Source organism: Rhinoderma darwinii, chromosome 6, assembly GCF_050947455.1.
Source record: "Rhinoderma darwinii isolate aRhiDar2 chromosome 6, aRhiDar2.hap1, whole genome shotgun sequence".
Taxonomy (NCBI): Eukaryota; Metazoa; Chordata; class Amphibia; order Anura; family Rhinodermatidae; genus Rhinoderma; species Rhinoderma darwinii.
In genome coordinates, this window is record NC_134692.1 from 56,782,097 (window position 1) to 56,799,496 (window position 17,400).

General features: G+C 43.4%; 1 protein-coding gene across 27 annotated transcripts in view; it reads left to right on the plus strand.

Annotated features, from left to right (window-relative positions):
* The window catches only part of ABI2 (abl interactor 2), a 104,408-nt gene that overhangs the window by 36,579 nt on the left and 50,429 nt on the right, over positions 1-17,400 (plus strand). For all 27 annotated transcript variants that reach the window (XM_075829802.1, XM_075829813.1, XM_075829808.1 and 24 more), the window contains exons 2-3: positions 11,798-11,965; positions 16,713-16,889. In XM_075829802.1, coding sequence (XP_075685917.1) covers positions 11,798-11,965; positions 16,713-16,889 — 345 coding nt within the window. The remainder of the gene's footprint in view (positions 1-11,797; positions 11,966-16,712; positions 16,890-17,400) is intronic.

The following is a 17,400-nucleotide window of genomic DNA, read 5'->3' on the forward strand; positions in this document are numbered from 1 at the left end:
ACCCAACACATAGATCTTAGGTTCTAACGGAAAATCTCTCCCAAATACCCTCGCTACCATGCCTCCAACCTCCTTCCAGTAATCATTCAGCTTCGGACAACCCCAGAACATATGCTTTATGTCTGCCCCCTCAAACGAACACCTGGGACACTCCTGCGTTGGTCTGAGCCTCATTTGCATTAACACCTTAGGCGTCCTATACACTCTATGTAGGAGAAAAAGTTGTGACCTCCTGTGTGCTACATTAATGGAAAGCATTTTGGGCGATTCAAGTATCTCCTCCCACTCATCAGTTATATTCCCCACATCCTCTTCCCATTTGCATCTGATCTCCCCCAACGGATCTCCAAGGAATTTGGAAAGTAATGTACCATAGATCACAGAAATAATCCCTTTAGTGTCCTTTGCTCCCAATACCTGTTCCATCACTCCCATAGTAGAGCAGCTCAAGTCCACCAACCTACCCTGGGCCTGTGCCGCATGACGTAACTGGAGGTATTGATAAAACATCCGATGTGGGAGTCCAAACTCCTCCTGTAGCTGTGAGAACAATTTGAGACTTCCCCCCTCATATACCTGGTATACATATCTGACCCCAGCTTGTTCCCACTCCTGAAAACCGTCCAAGATATTGAATTCCCATAAGTATGGATTGTCCCATAGAGGCATATAATTGGAGCACCCAGTAACGCCCAGTATTTTTTTGCATTCCCACCAGACCCTATGTATCAATAGCAAAGTCGGTTTCCCTTTCGCCTCCCTCCTCAGTTTGAGACTCCATTGCCTCTAGTATATCCGTGCACCGACTCAAATAATACACCAGTTTCCCACTAGAACCCCACTCTTCCCTATTCTTCCAACCTTTAAAGTGTTGCGCTTCGGCTTCTAAATAATATATCCACGCATTTGGAATAGCTAATCCTCCCTTTTCTGTTGGTAATTGTAATTTTTCCAATTTAATCCTGGGGATCCCCCTTTTCCACACTAAGTCCCTAAACAAATTATGTATTCTCCTGAACCAGTATTTAGGCAACCACACTGGGGCATTATGCACCACATAAAGAACCTGAGGCATCAGAATCATTTTGATCAGGTTTGCTCTTCCTAGCGCTGAAAGTGGTAGCCGAAGCCATATTCTAGTCTTTTCTTTTAGTTTGTCCAATAATGGTTTCACATTCAACGCAACAAAATCCTGCACCCTCACCGAGACCTTAAACCCCAGATATTTAAATTCCTTAACACAAGGTACAGCAATTCCCCCCACCACCAGTGGCACCTCCAATGGTTTGAGTGGCAGCAATGCCGATTTGCTCCAATTAATTTGCAACCCTGAAAATTTACCAAACCGTTCCAATACGGTCATTATCACCGGCAGTGACCGAACTATCTCTCCCAGGAATAGTAAAATATCATCCGCATATAATGCTATGCGTTCCTCCAGCTCCCCACATCGAAATCCTTCTATATCCGGATGTTGCCTTACCACATTTGCCAGAGGTTCGATCGCTAGAGCGAATAATAGCGGGGAAAGTGGACATCCCTGACGCGTCCCCCTCCCCAGTCTAAAGGAATCTGACATCCGCCCATTGGCTCTAATCCTAGCCACCGGTTCCTTATACAGCAATTTTACCCATGTTATAAAATTACTCCCAAAACCAAACCGCTCCAGAACAGTCCACAGGTACCCCCACTCCACACTGTCAAATGCCTTAGCCGCGTCTAAGGACAACACTGCTCTACACTGTGTATCTGCAGCCTCTGTCTGCAAATTCAAGAATAATCTTCTTAGATTAACCGCTGTAGATCTTGATGGCATAAATCCCGACTGATCCGGGCCCACTACCTTAGTCACCACTCTTGTCAGCCTATTAGCCAGAACTTTGCCAAGATTTTTACATCAGCGGACAGCAGGGATATTGGTCTATAAGAATCCGGCTGTGTTCGATCTTTCCCCTCTTTAGGAATGACTACTATTGCCGCTTCATACATAGTCTGCGGCAGTCGTCCCCTGGTAAAACTATCTTGGAACACCTCCAATAACTCTGGCAGAAGCTCCCCCCCATATGTTTTGTACAGCTCAGTAGGTATACCATCCATTCCTGGAGCCTTTTCATTTGCCATAGAACTCACTGCTTCCTGCAGTTCCTCCAAAGTAATTGGCTCCTCCAGCCACTCCTTCTCCTCCTCCCCTAAGGTAACCCACTCAATTTCCTCTAGATAGTCTGTCAGAAGATCTTCCGAATAATCTACCCTTGTGCGGTACATCTCAGTATAAAAGGACTTCAACACACCCAGTATATCCCCTGTTTCTCCAACCAGTGTCCCCTCTTTGTCCTGCAATTGGTGGATGAACGCACCCTCCCGCTGAGGTCTAGCCATATTTGCCTACAATCTGCCCGTCATTTCCCCCTCCTCATAGTAGTTTTGTTGCAAAAACAACCTTTTATTAGCTGCTTGTTCCAGCTGATGTTCCTTTAGCAATTTTAGGGCTACCTTCCACTGGGCCATCGTTTCTGCTGTATTATTAGCTACATGGTTCTCCTCGGATAACGTCACCCTTTCCAGCAGATGTTCTCCCACCTGTCGTGATCTATTCTTTATGGTCGTGATTTCCCGAATATACACCCCCCTGATATTTGCCTTCATAGCGTCCCATAAGATATCCATAGGAACCGTACCTTTATTAAACTCAAAGTACTCCTGCAAGCTCGCAGTTATTATCTCCTCCCCAACTAGTCGGATCCAGAACGGATTTAACCTCCAATGCAGTCTTAGCCCCCCTATCTGCGGACTAGTTCGGACCTTCAATATCATTGGGGAGTGATCAGACAGTGACCTTGGCAAATATTCCACCCCTTCCACACACTCAATCCCTAACCCGTTACTAAACATCAAATCTATTCTAGACAACGATCCATAAGTAGATGACACACAAGAATATTGCGTAGTAGATAGCCACTTTGCCCGCCAAACATCCGTGTACCCAACCTCCATCATGTACTTCCCAAACCGCGTCAGAACAGCCTCTCCTACCCCCCTTTTGGAAATTTATCACGTCTTATATCCATTACATTGTTGAAATCTCCTCCCATAAGTATAGTCGGGACCATCGGCCAACTAGCCAGCCTTTCCAACACTTCTCTTATTGGAACCACAGAGTATGGGGGAGGTACATACAGTACCACAATTATACATTCCCAATTAAACAGTTTACAATGTACCCCTACATATCTGCCCTCTCCATCTATAAAGGAAGCCAAACAGCAAAATGGTACATCCCTATACCAGGAGACTAACCCCCCTTGATTATGTGGAATGAAAGGAGTGAAAACTGTGTCTAATCCACACCCTATGTGCCTGTTGCACAGTATCAGCGGTAAGATGCGTTTCCTGTAGTCCCATCACTCCAGCAGACTGCCCTTTCAGAAAATCAAATATAGCTCGCCGTTTTGTTGCCTCTCCCATACCTCTCACATTCCAGGACAAAAGATTTACCCTACCCCCCCATCTATCCATTTCTTTTATCTGACAGAGGCCATTACCCTTGAATCCAGTGCCAATCAGAGCGTACTTCATTTCCAACTCCCTTTCCCTCCAAAACATGTTCCTCCCTCCACCCACCTCCCTAACCCACCCAACTTTCCATAAACTTACCCTCCAAAGAGGGCCTGGGCTGGCGAAGAAATCTCCACCAATGTGACTGTTCAGCTTCCCATTCACACTGCAGAAACACATCTTTTCCCGCAATATAAACCTGAGAACCACAAACCTCTCGCCACCTTACTACCATAGACATATAGCATTTTAGTGACTCCAACAACTGATGCTTCAATTAAACTGACATCTCTGTCTTCCCTTCAGCATTATAAACCTAGAGGCTGCAGCCCCACATTAGAACAGAAAATAAATGCAGAAAAACAGTTCCTTATTCCCCTGTGCGGCGCATCCTCCTTTTTCATAAAAAGCAGAGTCCCCTCTTCAACCATCCACCTGATGATCACACAGCAGCTTCCTCTCGATTCAGACTAAGGCGATCCTCGTGACTGTCCAGCCATCTTAACGCATCTTTTGAGTTCTCAAAGAATTGTACGGATCCCAGCGCCGCAACCCGAAGCTTCGCCGGGTACAACATGGAGTATTGAACACGCAGATTCCTCAGTCGTCGTTTGATATCCAGAAATTGCATCCTTCTTTTCTGGACCTCTACAGAAAAATCTGGGTAAAATGACACTTTCACCCCATTCACCCGTATATCTTGCTTTTCCCGGGCCTGCCGAAGAATTAAATCTCTGTCTTTATAATGAAGCAGCTTTACCAGCACAGGTCTTGGCCGTCCAGGTGGACCCGGGCGAGTTGGTACTCTATGGGCTCTTTCCACCGCAAACAATGGTGTCAACGACTCCTTACCAAACACCTCCAGTAGCCATTTTTCAAAATAGGAATCCGGATTGGACCCTTCCACTTTTTCGGGTATTCCCACCATCCTCACGTTATTGCGACGTAGACGATTCTCCAGGTCATCCGTTTTAGATAACAGGTAAGTAACATCCACAGCTACCGCATTTACATCCCTCCTCATGGGCAGCATTCTGTCTTCCACATCACTGACTCTACCTTCCACCGCTGTTGTACGCTCCGACACCTTCTGTAGATCGTGCCGTATTATGGAAATATCCTCCTTAATTCCGCCCACCTGGCAGGTGAGTTTAGCTAGCGTGGCATTACATAGGCTTACCGCCGAAAAAACATCCGCCAGCGTGGGCCCAGGCTTATTCAAACTGTGCGAGCCTCGATCCAGCCCTCCTCCTGAGCTGCCTGCAGCATCTTCTCCATTCTCCTCCTCCTCCTCCTCTGATTCCATCTGTGCCCGCAGCGGTTCATATCTGGACCCGGAGCAGCCTGCCTGCTCTTTCCCTCCACCTGTCATCTCTCCTCCAGCATCTGCCTTCATGGGTGTCTTTCTGGCAAAGCGCTCCAGTCGGGATGCCGCAGCCCCTCTCAGGTCCCTGCTCTCTGCCATCATGCACATGTCGGCGCCATCTTGTAAGCCCAGCTCACCCTCCTCTGCCGCCTTAGACTTTCTTGAACGGGTCATTACAGCCTCCAGATTCTGCAGAATCGTGTCACCAGGTTCTCCTCCTTCTCCCCTCTCTGCACAGGTATGTCTCCGTTAGGAGAGTTCAGAGTTCAGCCACAGGATGTGTATCAGGATATCGGCAGCGGGAGCTCCGGTTCCTGCGTCCGCTCACATATGCCGCTAAGCCACGCCCCCTGACACGGTTTTAATGGCACCATTTCGGGGTACATATATCGTATTGAATAACTTTTTTTATTCATTTTTGGGGGGGGGGTGTGGGAGTGGAAAAAACAGCAGTTCTACCATTGTTTTGGAAGCGTTGTCTTTACAGCGTTCAATGTGCGGTTCAGGGTATGTTCACACGCAGAGTCAATAACGTCTCACAATACGGAGCTGTTTTCAAGAGAAACTCGCGTTTTTTACGGCCGTTTTTGGAGCTTTTTTCACTAGTCAATGGAAAACGGCTCCAATAACGTCCCAAGAAGTGTCCTGCACTTCTTTTCGCGATGTTTTCCCATTGAAATCAATGGGCAGATGTTTGGAGGCGTTCTGCTTCCGATTTTTTAGGCCGGTTTTCAGGCCTTTACGGTCCGAAAAACTACCGAAAATAGGCCGTGTGAACATACCCTTACAGTAATACCATACTTATACAGCTTTTCTGTTTTACTACTTTTGCACTAAAACACTCAAATTATTTGTTTTGTGTTGCCGCATTCAAAAACCTTTAACATTTTTAATCTTTTGGCGACGCTTTATAGGGGCTTGATTTGTGTGGGTTTCTGGCTATTTTTTAAAACATTTTTTACGGGGTTTGGCGCGTGGGATAAATGTGAATATAGAACAGGTTATTAGGGATGTGGCAATACCAATTTTGTATAGTTTATTTTTTTTACTCCAATAATAAAACACTTTGTAGGAGGGAAAGAAGATGTTTTTTAGTTATTTGAACATCCAATCGTTTGATCGCTTACATAATACACTGCAATACTTATATAGTGCAGTGTATTATCCCTGTTAGGGTATGTTTACAAATAGCGTAAGCACTGTGGGTTTTCCGCAGCTAATTTCATTGAGGAAAATCTGCAGCGTAATAGATTAGCAGCAGAGTGGATAAGATTTGAACAATCATATGAAGAAATGCTCATAAATTGACCTGCTGTGAGTTTTTCTAATTTATGCTGTGAAATCGCTGGTTTTCTGTTGTGGGGTTTCTCCATTGAATTCAATGGTAAGGTAAAACCGGCAACAAATAGCAGATGTTGCGCTGCAAAAATCGCAGCGCAGATAAAGATAAAAAAAATGATGCTTCTGCGTCCAGCCCAGCCTCCAGGGATGACATCTCATCCCGTGTGACTTGCAGCCAATCCCAGGCTGCAGTGGTCACCTGGGATAAAACGTCATCCCAGGAGGCTGGGCTGCAGGACGTCAGAGGGACGTGTCGCCATGACTACAGGTAAGTATAGGCTTTTTTTTTTCCTCTTCTGTTTTCCGCAGCAGACTTTCTGCCAGAAAAACTGCACTACAATTTGCTGCAGTTTTTCAGCTGGAATTCCCTGCATTTTTATTCAGCGTATCCGCTCTGTGTGAGCATTCCCTTAGGATGTAGTCACATGCGACATGTGGTTTTGTTGCAGAAATTTCTGCGAATGAAAATCCATTGCATTCGTGTTATTTGGAACTTGCAAAAATCCATGTACCCTCTGCAGAAACAAGCCCTTTGTGAATAGTCGACTACGGTATTTCTGTGGAAAAAAATGGAAACAAAGGGAATCCTGCTGAAATAGAAGCATTACCATTCAAATCAATGGTAATGCAGACGGAAGCGATAGTTTCCGTCCGGCTTTCCGTTGTTCTTCTCTGACAAGCTGAACTGAGCAGATGAACGGAACCCGAGCGCTTATGTGAACAGGCCCTAAGCTATATTTGTTAACCATAATACAGCTTTAAGTTGTTTTCTGTTAACGTTTTTGATAGCCTATATATCTGTTCACGAAAAAACCTTAAGTGATGGCTGGGTCACTATATTAGCTAGTATGGAGGTGGCCATCATTCCAGAGTGAGGAGGACAGGGGAAGGAGATGTTTGATAAGCAAGCGATCAGTTTTCCAAATGTCTATGGCCAACTTAAAATAAAGAGTGATACAGCTATATAATACAATAAAGTTGTGGAAATGGAACGAGCGCTCAGGTTGTATCCACACGTTGTTTGATCAGCGGCAGCCTGTGGGGAACTTGTAGTTTTGTAGTTAGGACTTTCTGGGTGGGAGCCACTTTTTGCGGTTATTGTGACCGCTGTATGTGTAGACTTGCGTCAAATTGAACACCTGTTTATTTGTCAGCGTGGATAGTGGCGCAGAATTCTGCTTCACCACTACTGTTACATGTGAAAGTGTCTATTGCATATACAGACCGCTAGGGAGAATGAGGTGTCCGAGCACGTGGAAGGGAAGGCTTGAAGCGCGCTGCAAAGTATTTTTTATGCTTATTAGATTATAGAAAAGTGGTTTTGCAAGCGGAGTTAGGCCTAAATTATTAAAAGTGCAGTATGAGTAAACCAAGATACCAATTTACCCAAGCCTTATAAATGAAAAAAATAAAATAAATACATTGATTTGAGAATGACTATGTAGTAATACTAAGCGTCCCAGCAGGAATTTCCTACTTACTGCTTTTTATTATTTGAAGATGACAATACGTTATTGCACTAATCCGTAAATGCTGATGAGATTTTATGTTTTTAGTCAGAAATGGACACGTTTGTGTAGCATTTTACAACGGATGAATGTTTTGTTTTTTTTTTTGTGTTTTTTTTTTCTTGTGTACAAGACTAAAATGCAAGGCCTAGCTCACACCTATGTCCAAATGATAAACCCTATTTCTCGCACGGCTTATAGCACTTGCTGTGTTTTTCCTAGAACTGTACTATGTCCTATAGGTCATGGTTTTGCTGTAGTTGCTCCCCCATTGACGCATGTTAAAGTTTTATTTGTACGCACGGAATTGTCCACGTAGCTTTCCATAGAAGCAGTTCTAGTAACCCCACATGGCTTGGTGTTTTGTAAGCAGGAAAAACTAAAACCGTTTCATGAATGTGACTTTCTAGCACCGCACATTAAGGCCCTGTTCACATCTGCTTTGGGTTATTCCATTGCTCTGCTCAGTCAGAGGAGCAGAACGGGGGAATGCCGAAGCAACGGTTCCGTTGTACCACGTACGCCACCGGCAGCCGATGAAACCCATTGACTTTAATGGGTTCTGTCGGCTTTCCGTTGGGGTGTCTGGTTTTACTGGAAACAATAGCGCACTATGCTATTGTTTCCGGTAACCCCTGCTGTATCGGTCATAGAGGCCCCTAACTGAGCCTCCAACGCAGATGTGAACAGGGCCTAACTTAAATCAATACGACCCTGACTGCTCTTTATTAAGGTTCAGCAGCCTGTTGCCTAAGACCTTTTCCACACTTCAAATATCTCTGGTTTGATTGTTTATTATACGTCAGAAAGACCAACAGTCAGGGTATGTTCACACGGGCTAATCTCAGCCATTTTTCGGGCCGTAACCCTCCTGAAAAACGGCTGAAATATCGGAAGCAGAACGCCTACAAACATCTGCCCATTGATTTCAATGGAAAGTACGTCATTCTGTTCCGACGTGGCATTTTTTACGCCTCATTTTCGAAAAACGGCACGTAAAAAGACGCCCCATGAAAAAGTGCATGCTACTTCTTGAGCCGTTTTTTGGAGCAGTTTTTCATTGACTAGAAAAACGGCGCAAAAAACACGAGTTTCATTAAAAAACGGTTGAAAATCAGGAGCTGTTTTCGCTTGAAAACGGCTCCGTATTTTCAGCCCTATTTTGTTAACTGTGTGAACATACCCTTATTAAGAACACACAGACGCTGAACTAGTGCAATGAGATGGGCGCACACCAATGGCCTTCCAACAATACGCAAAGGTACAATCTCCATAAATAATATCAATTAACTAAATGCATATACAGGGTGGGCCATTTATATGGATACACCTAAATAAAATGGGAATGGTTGGTGATATTAACTTCCTGTTTGTGGCACATTAGTATATGGGAGGGGGGAAGCTTTTCAAGCTGGGTGTTGACCATGGCGGCTATTTTGAAGTCGGCCATTTTGTATCCAACTTTAGTTTTTTCAATGGGAAGAGGGTCATGTGACACATCAAACTTATCGAGAATTTCACAAGAAAAACAATGGTGTGCTTGGTTTTAACGTTACGTTATTCTTTCATGAGTTATTTACAAGTTTCTGACCACTTATAAAATGTGTTCAAAGTGCTGCCCATTGTGTTGGATTGTCAATGCAACCCTCTTCTCCCACTCTTCACACACTGATAGCAACACCGCAGAAGAAATGCCTCCCGATCTGACCCCCTTAGACTTTTATCTTTGGTGTCATCTGAAGGCAATTGTCTATGCTGTGAAGATACGAGATGTGCAGCAACTGAAACTACGGATACTGGAAGCCTGTGCTAGCATTTCTTCTGCTCTTTCCCTTTTGATTACAATGGAAAGCTTAATGCATCGTTTTTTAACTAGTATTGTGGTGTGTAAACCGCACCAAAATACATGTCCAATACATGACGTGTGAACAGGGCTTTAGGGTTTGTTTGAGGCTGAAAAATAGTGACCAAATTCATGAGAAATAGTCTGTGAATCCAGGCTTTTTTTGGAGCTGATTTTCAAAGCGTTTTAGAGTTTTGGAAGAGTTTTTTTTAAGCTTATTTTTCTTAGGCCGGATTTACACGCGCGTGTTCGGTCCACGATATACAGTCCGTATGTCGGCAGTATTTCCCGGACCGAACTGCAGGGAGCCGGGCTCTTATCGTCATAGTTATGTACGATTCTAGGAGTCCCTGCCTCGCTGCAGGAAAACATGATTACAGTGCAAGAAAGTTTTCCCGCAGCGAGGCATCGATTCCTAGCGTCATGCATAACTATGACGCTAAGAGCCCGGCTCCCTGCAGTGTGTTCGGTCCGGGAAATACTGCCGACATACGGACAGTATATCATGGACCGAACACACGCGTGTAAATCCGGCCTTTGTGTCAGTGGAAAATCAGCTTGTGAAATGCTTCAAGAAGTGACATGTCACTTCTTCTTTTTTTTTTTTTTATGAGGAGCTTTTTTTAAAATTCAGCAGCATAAAAATACGCCTCATATGAACTACACCGTGTATTTCCCATTGAAATCAATGGGAAACTTTTTGCAGGCAGATTTCCATTTTATTTATAATATAATATAATATATTTATAATTTATTTTTAAGGCATTCACAGAGCGGGTTAAACAACGCTATATTGTGATAACTGGTATCGCCATGTCCGTAAAAGTCCACTTTATGTTCACTTTTATTTATTTTTTAACATTACTTTAGGGGAAAAATGTTTTTTTTTTTTTTTTTACTTTTAATACATTTTTCTTTTTTGTAACATAAAAAACAAAACCTTTTACTTAACAATTTTTTACTTTATTAGTCCCCCTAGGAGACTTGAACCAGCGATCATTGGATCGCTTGCATGATATACTGCAATACTAATGTATTGCGGTATATCGTGATTCTATTAAGCCCTGCCGGAGGCAGGATGGCAGGCCTGGGGGCCTTCATTAGGCCCCCAGGCTGCCATGACAACCATATTCACCGGGCAATCGCGATGTCGTGTTTGAGGGGGCACGCCCCCTGATTCTAACAATTTAAAATCGCTGTCCCAGAAAACCGCATCGTGCCAAGAGCCAATACAGCGGGGAAAACCGTTGCCTTCAGGAGTTTCTTTATTCCTGGCTGCTTCAGTGGTTGGACCCTGGCCTGGAGCTGTGCCATCTCAAAGGCAGAATCCTTCCCTGGGCAGAGCCTTAAAAAGCAGCCCGAATCCACGGACAGAGCATAAGGATTTAGGGAGTGGAAGCTCTCTGAATTCCAATGCTCTGTACAGGAACTCCGGCTGCAAGAATACAACACTTGGGGCGGGAAGCTGGAGAAAGGCAAACTTATGAGGTTTAGACTGAAGGCACTCACCTACTCCCTCCAGGCGGTGGAGATTCTGACATGAGTCTTCTGGAAGGAGAATCCGAGGTTTTAATCCAGAGGCAGCAAAGCTGAGCCAGAGTGACAGCCTTCGCTGCACGGGAAGTGAATAACTTAGTCCATATATGGACAGTTGCGTCACTGGAGCTTCCCGACATATACGTTTATCGTAGGCCTGTGACATGCCATACAGTGGCATCTTTCACCCCGAAGCTATTATAACATCTGTTACCGGATATTGTTTTATGGAATAGTGTAGTCTTCTATGCTATGGCCCGTTTTTTTTTTTTGCGGTATGCTGATGTATTCAAGCCCGAAGGTGGCCAGAAGGACACTTTTGGCCTAAGGCTGGCTAATTGAGCCCTATGGACACGTTAAGCCAATACGTCCGGAGCTTGACTACGCAGGGCAACAAACGTGATGTGAATGGGGCTTTATTAGCACATCCTATGCAGCAGTATGTTTAAAAAAATAAATACAAATACAGTTGTGTATGGCCTAATACAATTGAATGCTACCCAATTTATAAACCTAGTATTGTTTCCGTCTCGTTTGTGTCTTTTGGTGATTGTGGAAAAAATATATTTGGTCTGCTATATTTCAACCACACTAAATATATTCCATGTTTTATATATTGTGGTTCATGAACAGTTTGTATATGTTTAGTCTGCAGATAAGCAAAGAGCTCTAGAAGAAACCAAAGCCTATACAACACAGTCTTTAGCTAGTGTGGCTTATCTCATCAACACCTTAGCCAACAATGTCCTTCAGATGCTGGATATCCAGGCTTCTCAACTCAGGAGGATGGAGTCCTCGATCAATCATATATCACAGGTGAGATCATGACTGAATAGTCTCTATATAAATGTTTTGCCTAAGTGCTCTATTTCCCGCCCTAAAATATTAGTGTACCTGGATTATCGTCTGTCACCACATTATAAGTGCCCTATCTCCTACATAAAGAGATGGGCGCTATAATGTAGGTGACAGCAGTGCTTTTTATTTAGAAAAATGATCTATTTTTACCACGTTAGGAGCGATTTTAGCTTTATGCTAATGACTTTCTTTATGCCCAACTGGGCGTATTTTTACTTTAGACCAAGTGGGCGTAGTACAGAGGAGTGTATGACGCTGACCAATCAGCCTCATGCACTTCTCTCCATTCATTTAGTCTGCGCATAGTGACATTATTCACGATGTGCTGTCTTATACTGACACATTAACGTTACTGAAGTGTTTAGACCGTGAATAGACATTCCTTCCAGCCAGGACAGGATGTCTATTCACAATCCCGGCACTTCGTTAACGTTTCTGTGGTACTTACAACTGAGCAAGCGTAATCTCGCGAGATCTCGCTATAAATGACAGGTTACATGGAGATTACGCTTTGCTCTGCTGTAAGTACCACAAACTTTAACGAATAGACTGGAAGGAAGGAATGTCTATTCACTGTCTAAACACTTCAGTAACGTTAATATGTCAGTATAAGACCTCACATAGTGAATAACGCAGTGTCACTATGCGCTGACTAAATGAATGGAGGGAAGTGTATGACGCTGATTGGTCAGCGTCATACACTCCTCTGTACAATGCCCACTTGTTCTAAAGTAAAAACACGCCAAGTTGGGCATTAAGAAGGTAATTAGCATAAAGCTAAAATCGCTAAAAACGTAAAAATAGATCGTTTTTCTAAATAAAAAGCACTGCTGTCACCTACATTATAGCAACAATTTCATTATGTAGGAATAGGGCACTTATAATGTGGTGACAGAGCCTCTTTAAGCTAAGGGAGGGAGGAGCATTCAAAACTTAATCTAGTGTATACTTACACGGCCATGTTGCATAGCAGTAGAGGTGAAATCTGGCAATTCTGAAAAAAAATAAATCTGCAACAGGGTATTCTGATTTTTTTTTGTTTGTTAAAGAGGCTCTGTCACCAGATTTTGCAACCCCTATCTCCTATTGCAGCAGATCGGCGCTGCAATGGAGATAAGAGTAACGTTTTTTGTTTTTTTTTCAAAAACGAGCATTTTTGGCCAAGTTATGACCATTTTTATATTTATGTAAATTATGCTTTCTAAAGTACAACTGGGCGTGTATTATGTGTGTACATCGGGGCGTGTTTACTTTTACTAGCTGGGCGTTCTGACGAGAAGTATCATCCACTTCTCTTCACAACGCCCAGCTTCTGGCAGTGCAGACACAGCGTGTTCTCGAGAGATCACGCTGTGACATCACTCACTTTCTGCCCCAGGTCCTGCATCGTGTCGGCCACATCGGCACCAGAGGCTACAGTTGATTCTGCAGCAGCATCAGCATTTGCAGGTAAGTAGCTACATCGACTTACCTGCAAACGCTGATGCTGCTGCAGAATCAAATGTAGCCTCTGGTGCCGATGTGTCCTCGCTCGTCCGACACGATGCAGGACCTGGGGCAGGAAGTGAGTGACGTCACAGCGTGATCTCTCGAACACGCTGTGTGTCTGCACTGCCAGAAGCTGGGCGTTGTGAAGAGAAGTGGATGATACTTCTATACACAACGCCCAGCTAGTAAAAGAAGTAAACACGCCCAGATGTACTTTAGAAAGTCTCATTTACATAAATATAAAAATGGTCATAACTTGGCCAAAAATGCTAGTTTTTAAAAAAAAAAACAAAAAAAAAAACTTTACTCTTATCTCCATTGCAGCGCCGATCTGCTGCAATAGGAGATAGGGGTTGCAAAATCTGGTGACAGAGCCTCTTTAAAGAGTAACTGTCCTTTTAGCAAACTTTTTATATGACATAGAGACATATCAGAAGTTTTGATTGGCGTGGGTCCGGGTACTGAGACCCCCACCATTGCTGAAACAAAGGTGCAGAAGCACTCAGCTGAGCCCCCTCGAGCTTCGGTTGTGATTGGTGCTCCATGTTCCTGTTCTCTGTAAGGCGTCTTCAGCCTAATGAAAAGCGTCGTTTATAGCCAAAGGTGCATAGCACTCTGCTGAGCGCTTCTGCATTATTTTTTTTTAGCGATGTTGGGGATCTCTGCACACAAGCCATCACCAATCCAAGCTTCTGATGTATCTGACATATCAAAAGTTTTCTAAAAGTACAGTCACTCCATTAAAACCCATGTACTTTAGGCCCTGTTCATATCTGCATCGGAGGCTCCGTCATTTTTGCACAACAAAATAGTGCAGCGTGGAGCAATATTTTGGCACAAGATGATAGAAACCTGATAGAACCCATTAAAGTCAATGGGTTTTGTCAGGTGCCGATGGTTTCTGTCATGCGATTGATCCTGCCCTTTCATTTTTTTCCTGTTCTGTTCCTCTGACGGACTAGAATACCAGAAATCTAAACTCTGATGTGAACAGAGACTTTGTTGTGGAATTTCGGTAGTGAATAGGGAACAAGTGCAGCCTTAAGCAGAGTTTTTGATGCTTTTATATTTGCCAAACCAGGAATGAACTTTAGAGAGAGGTAAAGGAAATCATACTTTTGGTTCCAGTCCTTCGTATTGGCTAAACAAACCATACAAAAAGCAGAACTTACTGCACTGTGTGAATGTCCACTCTTAAATACAATGTCTAAGATTTTATTGCAATTAATATATTTGTATAGGACCTACAAAGTTATCCGTCATAAATATGATAGGGGCCATTTTACAGAATTATATAACCAAAATAAAGAAGAAAAAAAAAGGTACAGCGCCCAATATCTGTGCAAAATGTATCACTCCTTTAACTCCTTCCTGACCGCCCACTGTCTTTTGACGGCAGGCGGTGCAGGTCCCGAGCCTACGACGACGTCTTTTGGCGTCACTGCAGATTAGGCTGATGAGCACTCGTGTGAGCTCTCATCCTCTAAGCAGGAGCTGTAACTTAGAGCTCCTGCTCTTAGAGCAGCCTCCTGAACACAGCTGGAGTCGGAAAACATTCGGACCACAACTGTTTAACCCTTTGATTGCCGCGGTCCGTGACCGCAGCATGATCAAAGGGAATTCCCCTCTTTGATTGCATCACCGGGATTTCGGTGATGCGATCAAACATCGGGGAATCTCTCTGCAGTCAGCCCTGGGGACCTACAAAGGACCTACAATGTTCCGTTTGCCTGCTGTTCGGGCACACTATGTGCTGCCCGATCAGCAGCCTGTGTCATAGTGATATAACGGCAGCGATATGTAAATAACGGAGGGAGTTAAAAAAATAATTTTACGTGAGACAGGGTTTGTTAAGCCTTTCCTATAACATGTTGCACTCAGCTGCATATGTTTGGGGAGGTGAAAGGTTATCTTTAAAGTTTGAAAATTATAGTAAAAAAATATGCTTTTTTACTTTTTAACCATTTTTTTTCTGGTAATATAGACCTTTTATTTGTGATTGTCATTGTCTATCGTAAATTTTGATACATTACATGTCTATTTTAAGGTAATTGGGTCAGGGCTAGAGTTATGACTGATTGGCAGGGGGACGGTTTTTTTGTGGGGTAGGTATTTTGTGGATTTGTTCATTTTTTTTGCACTTTATTTAACTTTTATCTTTCTATTATTATAGTCTGTCCCTCAAAGGTCAGAAAATACCTTTTTATATTTTTCTTCTTTTACACCATGCTTCTCCACTATAACCGTGGGCTGCCACTAATGGCACCCGGCGATGTGTGCCGCTGCCGCTATTCGTATACACAGTTCTCATTGAGCAAAAGCTTCTTCTATCTTCTCCTCAGGGTCCCCGGTAGTCACTGACTGCCGGGCACACGACATTCTTAGACAAGCTAAGACCCGCGCTGTAAATACCCTAAGGTGCGGATTTTAAGGACCCTGACCATTGGACATATACAAACAGCCGGCACTCGGGAACTGGTTATTTACTCAGTTTTCAAGATCTCCTCTTGTCATTCAGTAGAATCATTTGTTGTTTACTTCAATTGGATAAAATACTGTCCATGGTCATGGCACGGCTCGTTAGAAGACAGAACTCTGATACAGATACTATAAGGCCTCATGCACAATCCCGTTGGCAGTCGTACAGCCATTAATGACGGATCCGTGAAACACGGACCGCACACTGATTGCTTCCATGTGCAGTCAGTTGTTTCACGGACCAAATCAATGAAAAGGCCGAGACTGTTCCGTCAAAAATAGGACAGGTCCTACTCCTGTCCGTTTTTGACGGAACAGCCACACGGTTCCGTTAAAACAACGGAAGTATGCATGGCCCCGTTGAAATGAATGTGTCAGGATGCTAAACTGATAGCACACTGAACAAAAATACTGAAGTGGGCATGAGGCCTAACTAACGAGCTGTGCACCTGTGTGTCCATCACATGACCGTGGACAGAATTTTATCCACTGGAAGTAAACAAAGGTTCCTACTGAATGACAAAAAGCAGAGAAAACTGAGGAAAGCTGATCACTAGGCAGTTACTACTCCCGATCAGTGGATAGCATTGTAATACAGTGGTATTTTACTCCTCTGAATGTTCCAATTACTTTATAATTTTTAAATCCGGTAAATGTAAATTCCCATGTAGTAATTATTTTTATCTTCTGAATGTAAAGGAGCTTACACAAATTTGCTATAAACTTCTACAATTTCTAGACAGTGGATATCCACAAAGAAAAAGTTGCCAGAAGAGAAATTGGAATCTTGACAACTAACAAAAACACTTCTAGAACGCACAAAATTATTGCTCCAGCAAACTTGGAAAGGCCGGTTCGTTACATTCGAAAGCCTATTGACTACACGTTTCTTGATGACACTGGACATGGAGTGAAGGTATTTATACATGTGAATCAGATTGTATGTGTTTTTTGTTTTTTCTTAATCTTTATAGTGGTTTTCCCATAATTTTAGATTTATCGTCTATTCACATGATATTAATAAATATCTGACCCCTGAAACCCCGACCGATCCCGAGAAGGGGCTTACCTGGCCGTCACTGTGTGCCCCATATAAATAGTGCTGCTGCAGATGCTCAGCCACCGTTCCACTTATTTGCCAGAGTTAGCATCTGGCAGCCCCATAGAAAGTGTATGGAGCAGGGCCCTGTCCACCTTTTCACCGGGTGTACTTTCCAATTAGGGCCACTATAAAAATAAATTCACTAGAGTATTTCTTTAATGGTGTAAGGGCTGTGCATCAGTTTAGGTGTCAGGGAACAGGATGCAGTATTGTCCAACTTTGACATTGCATTCTTGCTAGGCCCGTGGATGAATTATTGTAAGAACAGTTCAAACTTGCATCTTTTGCATATTTCACTGCTCTGTTTGAACATATTTCTGTCTTT